Source organism: Malaclemys terrapin, chromosome 3 (assembly GCF_027887155.1).
Source record: "Malaclemys terrapin pileata isolate rMalTer1 chromosome 3, rMalTer1.hap1, whole genome shotgun sequence".
Lineage (NCBI taxonomy): Eukaryota > Metazoa > Chordata > Testudines > Emydidae > Malaclemys > Malaclemys terrapin.
The window spans coordinates 61,176,344-61,196,039 of NC_071507.1; the positions used below are offsets into that span (position 1 = coordinate 61,176,344).

The 19,696-nt window shown below is 39.7% G+C and overlaps 1 protein-coding gene across 1 annotated transcript in view; it reads left to right on the forward strand.

Annotated features, from left to right (window-relative positions):
- BTBD9 (BTB domain containing 9) overlaps window positions 1-19,696 on the forward strand; it is a 290,271-nt gene that overhangs the window by 238,663 nt on the left and 31,912 nt on the right. Inside the window, exon 10 of the mRNA XM_054022241.1 lies at window positions 17,841-17,919. Within this exon, the coding sequence (XP_053878216.1) occupies window positions 17,841-17,919 (79 nt within the window). The remainder of the gene's footprint in view (window positions 1-17,840; window positions 17,920-19,696) is intronic.

Consider the following 19,696-nt stretch of genomic DNA (forward strand, 5'->3'; position numbering starts at 1 on the left):
TAATTGCTATAGAAAAAATATAAAATGAATTTTGTCTCTTCATTTTGTAAATTGCCCATAAACAGATTATGATTTTCCATTAATCATTTTTCAAAAATATTCACTGAATAATTCTGGAGAATAATTCTTGTTTTATAGAGTGTTTATGAACAATACTCTGTGTGGACTCAATGAACTGAAATGTCAAATTCTAGCCGTTTTAATTGGACACTTAGGCCCAAATACCGAGTTGTGGCCAAGGAGCACTTGGCACAGCTTGAGAGATTTGGACAATGGTGGTTTTAAGCCACTGGTGCCACCTGCCTCTATTTGGGAGACTTTTTGGCACTAGGATGCTGCCTGACATAAAATGGGGCAACCTACATCAGCTGTCAGTGGCCCCAACAGACCATTTCAACACCCGGAAATCATTTGGGAAAAAGGGGGGCTTGCCCACACCCATTACCCTTGTTTACTGAAGACAGAAGATAGAATCCTGGAGAGTAATTACCAGAATCAGTCTCCTGTCTTTTTTTTTTTTGAAGATTAGAACTAGATTTGCTTTTCTCCAATTTCTTAGTACTTCCCAATAGTTTTCAAAACTAATTTCCAGTAGTGTATAGTAAGTTTATTTGCTAACTTGCTTAATAGCTTAGGATATAGACTACCCAGACTTTTATGGATCTGATTCTCACTAACTGTCAGTGAGATGTAAAAGGGGCCTTAGTGTAAATTAATCAGTTCCATATGTGTTCAAACTTTCTACATATTTCCTAATTGCATTTTATTACTAGCTATTTTTATAATGTCTAATCACTTCCTCGTTGTCAATCATCTTTTCTTTATTTGTGTTATGGAAGATTTTTTTTTTTTTTGTAAGGAAGTTAGTATGTCAGACATTTTAAAGTCATTAATTTCTGTGGTTATTCCAATGGTGGCTGTCTCTGACTAAAAGCCATAAGATTCTTGACTCATTTATTCTGGCTAAATTGGCTTTAAGTACTTGTTGCTTTTTTTTTCCTACTGAGAAAGAGTATCCTGTTTATTCAGTGTATCTGATTCTGCTGTGCCTCTGCCTTTAACTTTACTCACAAAATTAGAAAACTTGGACACAGACCTGGACCCTAGATTTTTCCCTTTTTATACTTCCATATCTTTCCTGGTTTAGTCTGCTTGTTGGCCGTCTCCTGAATATTATCAGATTTTATCCTCACTCAGACCTGACAAGAAATCTATATTCATGCCTTAATTACCTCTCCTTTCAACTATTACAATTACCTCATTATGTTTTTTTAAGTCTCTACTTTTTCAACTTCAGGAATGCCACAGTGCGACAGCCAGATTATTTTGTTACTTGAAACAAGATATTTTTGCCATCTTCCATCATTGTTGATGACTCCTTACCCAAAGTCAATTCAAAACTATACTCTTGGTTTTCATAACTTAGTTGACTTGTTAACATAACTCTGTGACTTTCCACTATTGTGGTGTTGTCCTTTCACTTAAGCTACCCTTTCCTCTTATGTGGGACTCACATGATCTATTTTTCTGAACTCAGAATCAAAGTTTTCCTTTTCTCTATAGTTAGTGATTGACAGTCTCCAGCTTGATCAAACATTTGTAATATTCTTACAATAAATTGTGTGTAAAAAGAAAATAAATGGAATTGTACATTAGTCCAGGATTTCTTCTTTGTAGTTATGGTGCAAATAATATTTCTTTATAGAATTTTTTTTTCGATTAGGGCTTGCTTTGTAGAGGGCACAGGTGTCCATGTATTTAATATTCCACCATGCTATGTTTTTTGCACTTGCCTTAATGTTTAATACAGGCATAGGACCAAATCTAGAGATAGTGGATACGGTACTGTAAAGAAGCCTAAGGGGCCTATACCTTCTTCTGGCCTGTCATGAGGTTACTCACCACACTGGCGCCTCCTGCTGGCCATTTCGGGAATTAGCTCTGGTCAGCAGGTATGCCCTCCAGTGGTGGTGGCTCTCCTGTCCTCATCTCTTCCTGCAGATCCACTGCAGTTCCAGTCTCACTGCCTCTGCTTTGTGGCACAGCCCTCCGGCCATGTCACAATCCGGGTTCTCCCCTTCCAGGGGACTCCTTCTGCAACAGTCTAACCTCTCCTCACACTGGCTTGGCAGTCTATAGCCTGGCCGCTTCTTCAGAGGCAGCGGGGGAGGGGGGGAGATGAGACCCAGGCCCACCCACTACTCTGGGTCCCAACAGTTTCCCGCTGCCCCTCCTTTCTTTCTCCACCAGTCTGTCTCAATTCTCTGGGCCACTTCACCGTAGCCCCATCACCTTCGGCTCCTACACCCTCCTCCCAGAGCCTCGGGCCTGCAAGCCCTAGCAGCCCTGTTCATGGTGCTAGTCTCTGCAGCCCTATAGGAAGCCAGTCTCCCTCCCTTGTGCTTCCTGCTGGAGACTCACTTGTTCTGGCCTGCAGCTTCCTTTTATATGGATCAGCTGGGCCCTGATTGGCTGGTCCAGCCGCCCCCCTAATTGGCTGTTTCCTTGCAGCCTTTCAGGCTGGGTTTTAACCCTATCAGGGACAGTGGAGGGCAGGTGCCCTATCAAATGGCCTCTAAGTATGTACATTACAATAACTTAGACTCATGGACTTATCATGACATCATATTGGAGATTCAGGGAACTTCTATGGCCTGTGCTATACAGTAGATCAGACTAAATGATCACAGTGGACCCTTCTGGCCTTAAAGTCTATGAATATATGAATCTTACTGACTTGTATGTTTCACCTTTAACACATCACATTTCAATTTGGCTCCCAGCCTTGAGCAGCTCTGGAGATGTCTGCTAAACCTTGTGCAACTATTGCCAACTCTGGTGAACCTAACAAATACTAATAGGTTGCTAAACTAATATGTGTTACTGAAACCTGTACCCCTGAAACCTGAACATACCATTTCCACTAATCCAGCTTCCCATCCCCTTGTCAAGGGCACACTCACAGTTGGTGGAATAGGGGTTGCAGAGTACTGGTGACTGCCTGCCCATATTTGAATAATTGGGAAAGTACTGAATGGAGTTACTGCTCTTATATCCTCAAAACTACACTGGACAAAACACTAGAAAATATAATAGAAACAATCCTGCATTGATCCCTGGGACAATGGCCTAGATGGGACCTAAAAAGTCTTTTTATATCATTGGCTTTTTTCATGAATATGCTTTTTATTTGCTAATTTCTTTATTTCTTTTCTTCTTCCATTTGATGGTTGCATATTTTAAATAATGACATTTTGGCTAAATTTGGATCTGTACGGCATCTCATGGCCAACCATATCTTGAGAGACAGCTTTTGCTGATCTGTGGTATTCTGAAAATAAATATTTTTCATCCTGAATATAAATAAATACACATACCCCCAAAACCAATGCCATTGTGATTAATTGTTACCACAAAATAATAATCCAAACATCAGGCATTCCCTATGAGAGAGGGCTGATTACCCTTTGGCTTAAGGGAAGGGCTGTCTAATGTTGGAATTTTTATTTGGTGGTAGCGTTTATTTGCTGTGGATAGAAACTGTCTGAATGTTCACAAACTAGGTGATAGGTTGCTCCTCCAAAGCCTGGTGCCCCTAGTGTTTGCAGCTGCCCTTTGTTACACAAGTGGCCATTAAACCACAGTGGCTGTTAGAATCACGTGTACAGACACGAACCCAGTCAAATGTTAATGTATCTTGTGCTAAAGGTGGCATTTCTGTTCTCTTCCCAAAAGATTTGTCCTAATTAGATTGCTGACATGCAGGATCTAATTTCATTACACCCTTGAAAATCACAATTTTGCCTTGGCTGACCAAATCACGTGTAGTTATTGTAGCATTGTAAACACCACCTGGCTGGCACAAAATGCTATAACGCATACACAGTATTAAACTATTGATTCATTCCAGGTAAAGTTTGTATCAGTACAAATTAAATACATGAATCATAGAAATCAGAGATGGAGCAGAATTATTAAGTCTTCAGATTCATCCCTTGGGGACTGCTGCAGGATTGTTCCCTACAGTGTAATTTGCTAGCGTTATATTCAGTCAGTACAATTTCATATGACTCAAGTGATGGAGCTTTCACCCCTTTCCGATAGTAACTACTCCCCAATTTACTAGATTTCTACCATTAATAATCTTTCCTGATATTCAGTCTGAATGTGTCTATCTAATTTCACTTAATTGCTTCCCCTATATCACACTAAACAATTACTCTCCCTTCTTGAATTTCACACTCTTCAAATAGCATATTTATAGACAGTCATTCTGTCCCTCCCACCACCTAAGTTGTTACTTAATCAAGTTTAGCTAATGTTTAGTTTTTAATATTTCTTCATAAGTCAATCCCTCCAGCCTCTAAATCATTTTTGTCATCTTCTCTGAACTCCCTCTAGTTTGTGTATATCTTTTTGGTATTGAGATGCAGGGAATTGAATGAGTATTCAAAGTTTAGTCTCACCAGAATCATACGGAGATAACCTATCATCTCCCTGCTCTCTGACATGATGCAAACCAAAAACTGCACTCATTTTTTTGGGCTGCCATATTTCATGTCTAAAATAGTTCAAATTTGAATCACTATGAACTTGGGTCAGTGTTTTTGCTGTTCAAATTGCACAAGACTGAATTACAAGCTGAGTGGCCTTGTTTCCCAAGCTCAGGTTAATAGCTAATTCAGTGTGGTGAGAATAGTGGAAGAAGAATTTTCTCCCTTGATTAGCAATCTCTAGCATGTTTGTATGTTGTTACAGAGAGACAGATGCTGATTTACCTTTTTACCAGTTTATTTTTTTCTTTGAGGTGGTGCTACAATTTACTACATTCCTTGGAGTTTGACATGTCAATTAGATGTTATCGACAGTAATAGAGGGTCAGTTCCTGTAAATGTGAAGTTTTTATGGGTAGGCCATGAAATGACACCCCAAAGGAGTGTGTGAGAGTAGAGTGATAAATATCATGTTACCCTGCACACCACAAAGGAACTGATTAATAGGGAACATGATTTTAACTCTCACACCAAAATGTTATTTATTTAATTTTCTGTCAATCAACTTTTCTGTTCTAGTTATCTGAAAAGTTAAATAATCGAGATTTTGGGGATTGGGGGTTGGAAGTGGGGATTGGATAAAAATCTGCTCTAAGTCATAAGCAGCACCCTGTTCATTCATTGTGTTATTGCATATATTATGATCTTATTAGAGCCCTTCATTACCTTTTGATGGTTACATGAACAACCATTGGCTACAGGTACACAATCCATCAAAAATAGTGGAAATAAATATACACAACAAAATGTTCAATATGGAATCTGCTTATCCTCCAAAATTGTGCTTACAAATCTTCTGCCTTGCAAGAATTTGTGTGCACCAGGGGTGTGCCAATCAGATGGACACTCACTCTCTCTCTCTCTCTGTTGGTGTTTGCAGACACCCAAGTGGGTGTATATGTACATTTTGTGTGCATATGTTTTGAGGCAATATTGGAAAATTTGACTCCCAGTGTTTTGTTTAACAAAGGTACCAAATCAGGAACAGTAGGTTTTAGGGCCAGATTTTCAAAGGTATTTAGGTGTCTAAAGATGCAGATGGACACCAGGCTAGATTTTTAAATGCTCCTAAGCAGGTTAGGTGCCGAACTCTCATTGGCACTTTTGAAAAATCCCACTAGGCATCTATCAGCATCTTTAGGTGTCTGAATATCTCTGAAAATCTGGCCCCTAGTGACTTGGTTCTATTTTACTATTGCTCTATTTTGACTATTTTATAAAATTTTCTTTCTTGCATTTAAAAATATATATTTTATTGTAATAGTTATTATTTTATTGTATATTACACTGAAGTTGTGAAAGGAGAGATTACGTTAAAAAGATTTTTTTTTCATTAGCTACTTTTTAAAGATGTCAGGGAGTCAGTATAGACGTCATTAAATCGCTTTCCTAAGTCAGTCTTTTTATTGTAATAAATATGCATTATCAAGTCTGTGTTTTATGTCTACAATAAATCACACATTGTAAAACTTTATATCAGTTCATTAAAAGATCCCTTGTTGAAAGTTGGTGTTTTTTTGGTTTGGTTTGGTTTTTTTTAATCCAAGCAGGAGTTATAGCTTCAAATCCGTGTGCAAATGCTTACAGGATTGCATATCTTCCACGTGGGAAAAATATTCACAATAAAAACCTTTTTGGGGATTGTCAGAAGCTTTTCTCCATAAGGAAATGATAATAACTTAATCTTAGAAAGCCCAGCATAAAGCCCAGTTCATATTGGACCGAATGCCAAAATTAGGTTGTCTGTTTTGTGATTACCCTTTGGTTTTGAAGCCTCAAATGTAAATAATGTAGCACACAGCACTTGTATCCTGGGATCCAGTAAGTCTATGTGCAGAAAAGTAAAATATGAAGAAGTGTGGGTCCAGTATTGTCAGTTTTTTAGACCAGGTCCAGGGTTCATTAACATCTCATCCCACATCATTCTCTACTCCTGGGGGAATTCTGCATCACTGCGCATGCACAGAATTCATGGCCCCCACAGTTTTCTGTGCTTCGCAGAAAAATTACTTCTGATGGGGAAGCAAAGGGAAGCCACAAGAGCAGTCATGCACCGCTTCCCCGGGAGTGCAGGTAGGTCATTTTGGGCACCCAGAGCAGCTGGTAAAGACATAAATCACCACATTGGGGGTGGGAGCTGGGCAGTCATATGTGTGTGTGTGTGTGAGAGAGAGAGAGATTCTTGCTTACTAGTGCAGCATGCTCAGCATGGAGGGGCAGGGCTTGGGAGTGTTTCTGAAGAGGTAGGCATGGGACAGGCTCTGTTCCCTCAGACAGAGCAGAATGTAGCAGCCTGCCTGCTTAGTGAATTGTTCCCATTGTTTTTGTGAATTCCCCCAGAAGTATAAAACAGGTGTACAAATTTTAAGGCTTCTTTACATTGCCAGAGTGGTGTAAAGGATGGTATGGCCTTATAAATGCTTATGGTGCTTTAGTGATTAGAACTGGTCTAAATTTTTGGACTGAAAAAATTTCCTATCAAAATGTGCTCCATGAACTGTTTGCTACTAACCTTTTTGGAGATGGTCAGTAACCAGTATAAATTGTGAGTTTGAGTCCCCAGCCCTCATTTGCACTTCAGTTGCCTATGATATGATCTAACACTGAGCATATGGCTGCATATATTTGTTGACTAATGACTAGAAGTAAAGGGTCAATACTAGTTTCATTACTACTAGACAAAGGTAGTTTGGGGATTTCATCCGGTGCTCCCCAGTCCCATTCTCCATCCATTGTATTGTAGTTTAAATAAATTACCAAAATAATTGAAACCAACTTGATTATATTGGTTATTTTGACCAAAAAATATGCAGAATTTTGCAGAATTTTAAAATATTGTGCATAGAATTTTTAATTTTTTGGTGCAGAGTTTCCCCCAGGAGTAATTCTCATTCACTTCACAATGTCATAGTGAACTCTGGATGAAAAGATACTCCAGTGATAATCAGTGGTCTGCTTTTATATTTTGTTCGTTTATAAATAAAGTAGTTTCCTGTGTTGTTTGTCAGAGTATTTTAAACACAGACAGCTGCTCAATACATGAGTCTGATAAAGTGTATTAAAAATAAATTAGCCAAAGAGAGGCTAATTGGTAACTCTTTAGGGAATGTAGATCTTTGGTATCCTGGATGGAGTGCCACTGAGGAATGATGTATAATGTTTACTGGAATGCCAGTCTTGTTGGTGTTTTTAATTAATTTGTATTTATGTATTTTAAAGTTAAGGTACTGTACTTCTTCAAAAAAGGATAACATGTTTATTTGTTAATACATACTGCAGTTATGTAACAGATATTGCCATGACTAATGTGTAGTGCTTATTCTTCTTGCATTTACTTCAGAGATTTCATGATATCTTTCTTCAAAGACTTCTATTACCATTTCAAGTCCTCTTGTAACCAAGATGCACAATTAGATGTCTTTTAGCTTTGTCTCTACTAAAATAAATTAGCCAAAAAGAAGCTAAGAAAAGAGAGTTACAAAAGAAGCTAAGAAAAGAGAGTCAACAACTACTTGAACTGGCATCCTTATTGCTCTTTTAGAAGTACTACGTTTGACAGTCCTCTTTTTGTGGAAGAATTTTGCCAACCTCTTTGGAAAACTGTAACCATGACATCACAAATGGGTGTATTCTGAGCTGAAGCTCTCGTAGTCCTCAACTGAGGGAGGTGAGGAGAAAAGGGATGCTGAGTCTTACTTTCATTTAAAAAAAATTTTTTTTTAAATGGCCTTAGCTTTTATTATGAGGGTCCCTTTACAATATAATTTTCTCCCTTCCCTATGCCCCATCCCAGTCCCTGCTGGTCCCCTAGAGAAGAGGACTGAGCTGGTTCCTTAACTTGGGTGTCTTATGTGGTCGTGCAGCTGTTGGCTGGATATCCCCAGTTCTTAGGTTAAAGTGCTAAATTAGAGAGTTCCCAGAGTGGGCAGATTGGGGGTTATTTTATTTTATTTTTTTTGGCACCACTATACCTGAAAATGAGCTTTCTTTTTAAATTGGAAATTTACAGGCAATTTGTCTATAAAGCGGATTAGTCTCTTTTGGTATTTAAGAAAGGAAAAGGAAAACTGCCAACTTATTAACATTTGAAAATTGGCTGCTGTTGAACTGAAATGACTGTTTTCATAGCATTTTTAGTATACGTATCCATGTTAATTTTGTAGTTGTGCCATAGTAGAAATTGATATAATATTGATTATAATACAGGAGGAATATTACTTGTACAGAACATGCTGCAATGCTTGCTGTAGACACAGTGGGCTTGCCTTTTGTGTGGTACACACATTTTTGTGTGTACAAATGGCAGTTTGCACATACTAGTTGGGTGCTTGATGACCCATTTTATGTTGATACAATTATCAGATTTATGTGTGCATAGACAGGAGGCCATTTAAATTTTTACTCATCCTATTGTCCATTTTTACTATTAAGTCTCCTTATCACCACAACTCCAGTAGGAGCTACTTGTACATACCTCAGCCACAACCATTGATTCATTCATCAAATTTTTGAGGCTGGTTCCCTGTGACCCCAGAGACCATCTAGAAGAGCATATGAAACTGACATCCCACTACTGCTACCTAGCCTGGGACTGGCACTTCTGCTTCTGTCCTGCCTCACTGAGAATAAGTAGAATTTGGATCTCCAGTTTAGCACCGTCGATTGCAAATAGGCTGGACCCATGAAAGAACTCCATGTTTGATGTAAACTCAATTTGTGTTCATTCATGTTTTAAAGGGGAATTTGTGCTAGTGGATATCAGTAGAAATTAGGGGCATTAATGCTGTTGCGTGGACCCTGTCTGTGTTATGGAAAGGTAGCATATTGCTAGACTTCATTACAACATGGTAGTATCTTACACAGTTAAAATAGGTTTGGTCTTGCAGTGTAGCAAGAACCAAACCATATTTTAAGTGTTCTTGTCTCATGCTAAACTCTTGGAATTAGCCCAGTTGGAGCATAATTCTGAAGTATGGTTCAGTCCTTTCTACACTATGAGAATGAATTGGGTTTTAACCACATCCAGCGCTACTGTGTTGTAAGTAGATCCTGCAATATAATAGCATTTCCTAGTATCAGTGGATCCTTAGAAAACCTCAGTAACAGATATGTTTCTCCCTCTTTCTTAATTTGCTTCCTTCTGGAGGGAAACACAAAAAGGGGAAAGGTCATTATTTGAATTCCTCTGTGTAATAAATCATATTAGAAAGACTGCAACTTTTAGATGACTTACCAGGCAAGAGTTTAAACCAGTGAGAAAAGCCATTACACCGTGTAAGAGGTAAAGTGCCATAATGGAGATACAGGCTATAATTTGTCTGGATAGTAATGCCTCTTCCATTCTTCTTCTCCCACCTGCCCCAGTAAATAAAGAAGTAGGAAGAAGCATGAAGATTTTTTTCCCTCGAATCGATTGTTGGATGCGCAAAGCCATTGAGTTTTCTAGTGACAGCTGTTGCTGTTGGAGAGATGAAAGCATTTGGCCCGAGAGTCTGTTTGTGTTTGAGCAGAGAAAGCAATTTTTGTTGCAAAAAGCTTTAAGTGAGACAGACAGAGTAAGAGAATAAGAGAGTGAGAGATAATTATCTAAATTATGTTCGGGCTATTATCGAAGACGAATATAGTTAAAATGTAATTAAATATGACTGGCTCACAGGATGCAAGCTTGGCTTTCGAATGCTAATTATCAATTACTGCATCTCCTTAGGGGAGTCAGGCAGTAGGAGAGAGTTGGGGGTGTGTGGCTGAGGTGAGATGTAGAGTATTAAATAAAACACCCTAGGGCTGTAACAAAGCTAATTTCTTTTTAAAAATGAAGCTGTGGTACCAGGGGAATTCCGCAGGCCAAGCAGCTTGCACTGCTGCCTTTCAGCTTGAGGACCCTAGTGTAAGTCAGTGTATGCTGATGGTCCCTAGTCTTTTCTTCAAGATGCAGACCTCAGCTGGAGGTAATGATTATGTCTACTGTTAAAGTGATGACCAGAGCTACCTCAGCTTGAGCAGCAAATCTAAAATGAATCAACCAGTCAGACACTGTGTGAGGGTAAAAAAAGATCAACACTTCCATAAAGTTTAAAAAACAAGGAGGAAAGACACCAAGGTGGCATGCTCAGCAGATTTTTATATCAGTTCTGGAAATGTTTGCTGCTGAGTGATTGCACTGTATTAGTAACTTACCTTGGAGGAATCCTTATCCCAGCCCTCCTAGTTATAACACTGCTCTACAGCCAAAATGCTTCTGAAATAAATGTAGTCAAACTTTACTAATTCTGGGTCACTGAGAACGAAAATGATGCTTAAAATTGTTGATTGGCTCTAGTTTTCAAGATATGCTATTGGGTCAGTATATACGACCCTTGACTTGGGAATGGCGGAGGATAAGTGAGTTATAAAGGGAAGGGATCTCAATTTAAACCAGAAATGACTAAAATACATCTTTGACTGGATCTATGAATAAATCTATGACTGGGTTTGGACAGTACTTGCTTTTTAGGCAAAACAATGAATGATGCAATCTGAAGCTGGTATTGCGTTATACATGATATGAATTCATCATGTTATTCCTAGAAGTCATGGATGATGCAGTCGTAACGAACCTTACATCACTCTGCTGAACAAATTGCCCTATATCAGCTCTAGAAATCATACAGTGTCGTGCTCTCTTATTTGTCAGTGTTTGATTTTGCAAAGGGACACATTTCCGTTGAGCCAAAGTGAGCAGAGATGCCTTGTACTTGTGTGAACAGTGCAGATAACTTCTGCTATGTTTGTGGTGAAGTGACTTTTGCATCACAAAAGCGCAGTATAACCACTATGGTTAAGAAAGCCTATCACCTTTATTTTGGCGGCAAAATTGGAGATCAGGCCAAGAGGTGGGCCCCACATATATGCTGCAACACTTGTGCAACAAATCTTCGCCAGTGGTTGAACAGGAAAAGGAAATCTATGCCTTTTGCAGTGCCAATGATTTGGAGAGAACCAACAGATCATACCAGCAATTGTTACTTCTGCATGGTGCCTCCAGTTGGGAAAGGTGTGTCAAAGAAGAAAAAGTGGACTGTGCATTATCCAAACATTCCATCAGTACCCCACGGAGAAGGACTGCCGGTTCCTGATGCACCAGAATCATTCTCACTTGAGTCAGATGAGGAAGAGGAAGAGGATGAAACTTCTGGTCCTGAACCATCAATTTTACAGGACCCACATTTTCTCCCATCCTCCTCCTCTGAACCACACCTCATAACACAAGGTGAACTGAATGACCTTGTCAGGGATTTGGAACTACCCAAGAGTAAGGCAGAGCTGTTGGGCTCCAGACTACAGCAGTGGAATCTCCTGGCAGGTGATGTTAGGGTTTCCATGTTCCGTGCCCGTCAAAAGGATCTTGTCCCATTCTTCTTCATGGAAGGTGATCTTGTAGCCTGCAACAACATCGATGGTGTGATGGCAGCCCTCAACATCGTTCACGATCCAGATGAGTGGAGACTGTTCATTGATTCATCGAAGACGAGTCTTAAAGCTGTTTTACTGCATAATGGCAATGTTTTGCCATCAATCCAGTTGGTCATGCAGTCCATATGAAGGAAACCTATGACAACATAAAACAACTTTTGAGGTGCATAAACTATGACCAACATCAGTGGCAGCTTTGTGGCGATTTGAAGGTTGTTGCTCTCTTGCTTGGTCTGCAGACTGGATACACAAAGTACTGCTGTTTTCTCTGCGAATGGGATAGTCGTGCAAGAGATTCCCACTACATCAAGAAAGATTGGCCACTCCGACAGTCATTGGAGCCTGGGAGGAAAAGTGTTCAGCATCCACCACTTGTTGAATCAAGGAAGATTTTGTTACCACCCTTACACATCAAGCTGGGTCTGATGAAGAACTTTGTCAAGGCCATTGACAAAACACAAGCGGCTTTCAAGTACCTCCATGGAAAATTTCCAAGGTTAAGTGAAGCTAAGATAAAGGAAGGTGTCTTTGTCGGTCCTCAGATTTGTGAACTTCTTCGAGATGATGCATTTGACCATGCACTGCGTGGCAAGGAAAAGACGGCATGGAAAGCCTTCCAGTTAGTGGCAATAAATTTTCTTGGAAACAACAAGGCAGACAACTATAGGTTGTTGGTGGAAAACCGCCTCAAGGCATACAAAAGCCTTGGTTGCAACATGTCACTAAAGATACATTTTTTGCACTCTCATCTAGATTTTTTTCCACCGAACTGCGGAGCAGTGAGCGACGAGCATGGCGAGCGATTTCACCAGGACATTGCAACAATGGAGAAACGCTATCAGGGCAAATGGAGCCCATCAATGCTTGCAGACTATTGCTGGACAGTGACAAGAGATGTTCCATTTAATGAATACAAGAGACAAGCCAAGAAGCGCCGAGTAGACACTGAATAGGAATAAACTATGTACATAATAGTTTTTTGCCTTTTGTTTCATAATAAATTTTATTTATATAACCCTTTTGCTGATTTTTAAAGTGTTACATAAACAGGACAGGTGAAATATTATCATGTAAAGCAACCATAAACACATGAAAAGACCTAGGTTTACAATTTATGATTAAAACTCTACTATCTACACAATATACATAGACATAAAATGTAAAAACTTCAATATCTTAGAAACAGTAGCCAATCAGTTGTTTTAATTGTCATATTTGAATTCAGCACATCAAAATACATAATAAATAGCACATTTTATCTCTGAAGCAGACGACTTCTCAAAAATTGTAGACAGTGAATTAGCCACTCAGTGTTAGAACGTATCAGTAGGTTAGGGGGAAAATGGTGGTGGATACTGGGAGGTGGTTTGATAACTATGAAATTTATTTTCTAATGTTGTAAATAAGTGTTGAACCAGCATGGAAATAGGTGTTGTATGTACCAAAAAATAGTAAGATGCTCTGGACCAACTTTAATAAAAAGTTAAAACCCCCGTCTCCCCTCAAATCCTCAAGAAAATCTTCAGATTTGTTACATCATCTTTCAATATGCTTAAAGAAGTGATTGTGGTATTTTTCCAGTCACAGCACTGTGGCAGCCAATAAGGATTCCCCTACCTGCCAGTGATGGCAGCAGTTGTGAGGTCACTGCAGGAAGCAATCACATAAAATGTAGTTGAAAGGATCTTCAGTGGACTTCTACCACTTGTTCAATGCCTTTTGATATCAGTCACATTCCACTGCTGCATGACTGGGTGGATGCGTCTGCCCCATTGTCCCCACTTCATCTGAGAGATGACAGTCTTTGTTACTTATTCCCATTTTGGGGGGAGTCTGCATTGAAGGATGGCACTATTATTTGACCTGTGCTCAGAATGACTATAAATAGATATATTTCTACTTACATTGTATACTAGGATCCCTGAACTGACTTTTTCCTGGTCCCATAACTACATGTTTCCTAACTTGGGAAGCCACAAAGGCATAGCCCCTTCCTAATAACTTTTCTTAGCATTTTACACTCCTTCACATAGCATAATTTTAGACTATTTTCCAGATCACTGGAGAGAGGCAGATTTAGCCTTTCCATATTGCTTTTTCTTCTCTTAGTGTTCAATCTGTAAAAAGAAATATTTATTTTTCAGTACATGAATTGCATATACATATATGTGCAAGCACATGCATTAATGCAAACTGAAGTGATGATGGAATATTACTAGTAAGAGTGCCACAACTCTCCAAAATAAAACAGAAACTCGACTTTGGCAGTTTGCACCTCATACAAAAGCATAAGTGAATACGAAGGACTTGCAATAGGCCCTGAACATTAATTGACTCAGGCGCTGTCAGACTAATAAGGGAAGCAACTCAAGAAGCAAGGTTACCCCACTGAGAACATACTTGCACTCCCACAGACGTACAAAGATAGGGATAGTCAGTGAAAGAGTCCTATCTGATTTCATGTTTCATTTAGAGCATGAAGAGACAAACAGATCTCTATAATAGGAGGGACCCAAACCACATAAGGAATACAAATAAACAATATATTATGTGCAGGCCATGAGTGCAGATAGATGCTGTACTTTGGGAGGGTGGGGGGGCAGATTCATATCTCACTTACGTAAATCACAAATAACTCCACTGAAGTCAATGCAGTAAAACTGGCATAAGAACAGATTGAGATTCATAGTCTCCTTTAAATTAATACAACCTCATGATAATAAAACTAGTAAAACCTAGACACAGTAATACCATCTTTGTGAAGAAGAGATCGATAGTTTACTATCAGGATCAAATTCTAGTTCAAGTCAAATGGCCCTGTGAACAGCAAAGCTGTTATAACAGACTGTCTCTGATGTGCCTGTCACTTTTTCTGTTGCAAACTTGTTTCTTCTATTAACAACATTTGAAGTTATTCTGAATAAATTCAGGAAAATGTCTGATTTTTTTTCTCTTCAGGAAGTTCATCAGATTGCATTAATTACTTTTTTATCATTCAAATCCCTTTGTAATGGTGGTTTTAATGAAGGTTAATTTTGTATCTAGCATTCAGGTTGTATTATTGACAATAAATTCTAATGCAATTAAGTGTTAATCCAGTATAATGTTTGCAGTGTTGCTGAGCTGAAGAAGAGTTCTGTGTAGCTCGAAAACTTCTTTCACCAACAGAAGTTGGTCCAATAAAAGATATTACCTCACTCACCTTGTTTCTCTAAAATCCAGTACACCTCTACCCCGATATAACGCGACCCGATATAACACGAATTCGGATATAACGCGGTAAAGCAGTGCTCCAGGGGGCCGGGGCTGCACACTCCGGTGGATCAGAGCAAGTTCAATATAATGCGGTTTCACGTATAACACGGTAAGATTTTTTGGCTTCCAAGGACAGCATTATATCGGGGTAGAGGTGTATAATGGAAGATTGCTCTTAAACTGAGACCTTCAGATCGTATTATTCTTTCCTGTTCCTCCTCCTTCACTTTTAGCATGATATGTGAGCTTGAGTGAATGGTGGGACACAAAGTGCTTTGCATATTGTTTATTGGGGTAATCCTGCTCTATATTATTAGGAGGGAGAGATTTCACAATCCCATGCAAAGTCTGCTACACAACATTACGACCCCCACAATGTTTGCATATCAAATATTCCTGTTCAAGAAAAGGATAATGATGTAAAAGTCAGACTCCAAGGCAGTAAGTTGAGGAAGCAATTTTCTTTTTAAAAATCACAATGCAGGGATGATTTTACAGTATATCATAAAAATTGAAACAAGCTTTCTTTCCTTATGGGAGCTGATTTGTCCTATTGCATGCAATTTTTTCTTTATTAATTGCTGTAAGTAAACCAGGTGGAGTACAGGAAAGAGTGAGGACAAAATATAAATTGACTGCAGTTTCAGTTTACACAATTGGCTGCATATAAAACCGTTTACATAAAACTAAGGCAACTGTATCTCTCTGGGATTCTGTAATGAGTGGGATCCCTAAAAGTGAGATGAGAGTAACTTGTTTCCATTGACTGCCATGGCGTCACTTCTATTCTAACTCGAGATAGCTCTGATATAACTAGATCAAAGCTAGCGTTGGTATGTGTGAGTGTGCTTCAGTCACACTTCTCAACTGCAGTTTAGATATACCCTATGATTTTCTACCGCTTGCCTTTCTTAATAGCTGATATATTTCCCTTTGTTATAATGAAGAATAAGTACTAAGTTAACGTGTTGAATAAGTGGTCTTCTTTCTTTAAAATTGCTTTATATTGCTATATCCTTTATATAGGGTTCAGTAAAGAGTCCAAAGAACAATGAACTTTGCACCTGACATAAATCTAAATATAAATAATTTTTGATCGTTCATTTGTAATTAGCAATAATCACTGAAAAACGTGTCTGCAACTATCTGATGTGGAAGGAAGAAATCTAATTATGAACTGCAAATCTTTTAGATAAAAATACTGTGTGATTTTTACAGTTGTGGGTGCCAGCAAACTGATTAGAAATATGCTGTGTAAACTGCAATAATCATGATACTAATCAAGGATTTATGGGACCAAGGTACCATGGTCATGGATGCACTAAAAATGACAGACAAATGACTGAAGCTTTCAAGAACCAAGCAAGCAAGCAAAGCGTAACTAAGGGTTTATCTATACTGCAGTTAAAACCCCGGGGCTGACTTGAGCTAAGAGGTTGTTTAACTGTGGTGTAGACATTCGGGCTCAGGCTGGTGCCTAGGCTCTAGGATACTACGAGGTGGGAGGGTCCCATAGCTTGGGCTGCAGCCCGAATACCTACACTGCAATTAAACAGCCCCTTAGCCTGAGCTCTGCCTGCTTGTGTCTGCTGGCACAGGCCAGCCACAGGTGTCTAATTGCAGTGTAGACATACCCTAGAAGACTTGGGTGGTTCCCAGGGCCAGATAAAGGCATAGGTACTAAAGACCAATATTAGAGCCCCAGCACCTTGAATCATGTGATCACTTCAGAAGAATGTTTCTAGCCCTTATAGTTGCAGAGAGCCTGTGCATCTCAGTGGGGTTTTAATTTCTAAGATCCACTTCTCTGTGGGACCCCACTAATACTCTTCTTCCCTAACCCCCAAAACAGGGGACTGTGTGTGTGGCAAGAGAAGAGTACAGTGGACTCAGTCTTGCCCCATCTACCCAATGTTTACACCCCAGCTCCTGCCCCAGTGAGGGGATAAGGGTGGGGGGGGGCTGCTGTTCCCAGCGGGAGGGGCTGCTCCTGCCACTCCTGGCTGAATGAAGGGGACCCCATATCGTTGCCTTTAGAAAGGGAGGGTGGCATCACTGCCATTTGAAGTGGGGAATGAGGACACAGCACTGGGGTGAGGCCATGGGGTGGAGCCATGCAGGGGTGGGGAGTTCATGTCATCATGTGCCTACAACTCAGATTTGCCTTAATCCTGCCCTCGTGATTCCTTTGGTCTCTACAGGTAGTTAATGCTAACATCCATTTCCTCCTGTATATTTCTATTAGTAATACTGTCAGAAATTAATACAAAGGAACTTCAGAATTCTGACCAATACTTTTTCTATTACCATTTTTCTTAAAGGTCTTTAACAATAGTTAGAGCTTAACTGTATTAATTTTTGTACTGAATTTTGTGTGGAATACACCTAAGTAGAGTCAAGGCACTTAAAAAATCTAACCCAAACAAAGACTGCTGGAAATTCAGGCCATGAAAAGTGTGTCCCCTTCTGGGCCCATTAAATTACAGCCTGTTTTGTCACTTCAATGGATTCTTTCTGTATTTCACTGCAACCTGTGGTGACTCTGCTTAATACTGTATGTCCCTCTGCTTTCTTTTGTAGATCTTGGCAAGCGATAACTTTTGACAGACAACCTGCATCGTTCATCAGAATAGTTGGAACTCACAACACAGCTAATGAGGTATGGGACAGTTTTTAAGAGAGGAAAAACTATTATATTCTTGCTGGATATACAGATTTAATTCTATTTCCATAGTAAACTGCTAATTCTGCCTAAAATGTACCTATGTTTATTGCTGCTCTAGCAGTCTAGTAATGAAGAAAGAGTATTTTCGTCACTTTGTCATTATCTTTCCAGACTCTACAGGTTTCTTCACAGCCAAATGTAAAAACCATTGTAGCACTCCGAGAGGTGGTAGTTAGGTTGACGGAAGAATTCTCCTATCGACCTAGCGATGTCTACACTGGGACTTAGGTCATCTTAATTACATCACAACAGGGCGTGAACTTTTTCACAGCCCTGAGTGATGGAGCTAAGCTGACCTAACTTTGTAGTGAGATCAGCTGAAAACGTTTGTCTGGCATTCATCATGGCATTGTTGAACATTGCTGTAGGTTAGGAGAAATACTTAGCATACAAATATTTATTTTTAGGAATGATCACGATTATAAATGCACTGGGGAAGCAACATAGACTCTGATTGCTTGTTTTTTATCACACAATATTAAGATGCCCTATAAATAAAAAATCTCATTTTCCAGAAGAAGATCAAGTATAAATAGGATTATTCTACTTATAAATCAGTGATCCGAGCAATCAGTCAGCTATGAGTATGCTGTGTGGTAATCAGGATAGCTGATTTTATTTATTCATTTATTTTGAATTCAGAATATTTAGAAACATCAACTTGTGCACTACTTAACCTGCAGTATGTAACCATGTGATCTCTCTGTTGTTACCCTGCTCCTCCCTCCTCTCCACTAGTTTGAGACTCTCATTACAAATTTCTCAAATCAGGCGCTGATTCTGCAATTAACTTGGGGTGGGGGGGCACTCAGAATGTGTAAAGTTAAGTGAGTACATGTGTACATCTTAGCAGAATTGGGGTCTTAGATTGTAAGCTGTTTGGGGCAGGAACCATGTCTTCCTATGTGTTTGCAGAGCAACACAATGTGGTTCTGATTGTGTTTGTGGCCCTTTCAGCACTATTATAATACAATTATAATACAGACACTGCCTCTGCCCTCTCTTACAGAAGATTTTTACACTCCCTGGATCAGACTGTGGTGAGGGTATTGGTCTTCTCTTCCATTCATGCCACTTCCAACACCTCCTTTTCCCACCTTTTTGCCTCTTCTGAGCAACACTGCATCCGACACTATTCTCCTGTCCCCCTCCATGTTGCTGTCATCTACCGTCCACCCAAATCCTTCCCATCAGCCACACTCTCTGATTTCAACTCCTAGCACTCTCTCTCTTTCTTTCCTCTCAGTCTCCGACAATCCACATTGATGACTTCAGCTTCCATGTTGACGATCCTTCCGGCACCTTAGCTACACATTTCCACACCCTCAAGTCTTCATTTGACTTGCAGCACCTGTTCAGTTGCCCCACTCATGAAAATGGCCATTCATTTTACTTGATCTTGCCCAAGCACCGCTGTCTCTTTGATCTTCTGTTGCTGTGTTCCCCTTCTCCGACCATTGTCTGATCTCTTTCAGCATCACCCCATCAGTCCCCCTACTCCCCACATCCTGTCACTCAGTCTTTCTGTGACTTCCAGGCCATCAGTGTGGATAACTTCTCATCTGCTCTCAGCCCTCTTTCCTTTCTTCCTTTGATGGGGTTTTTTATTCTCTCCATGCTTCACTCTCCTCCACCCTTGACTGTTTTGCCCCTTTCTCCGATCACAAGCTCTCCTCTGTCAACTCCCAGCCCACCCCCAATATCCACTTCC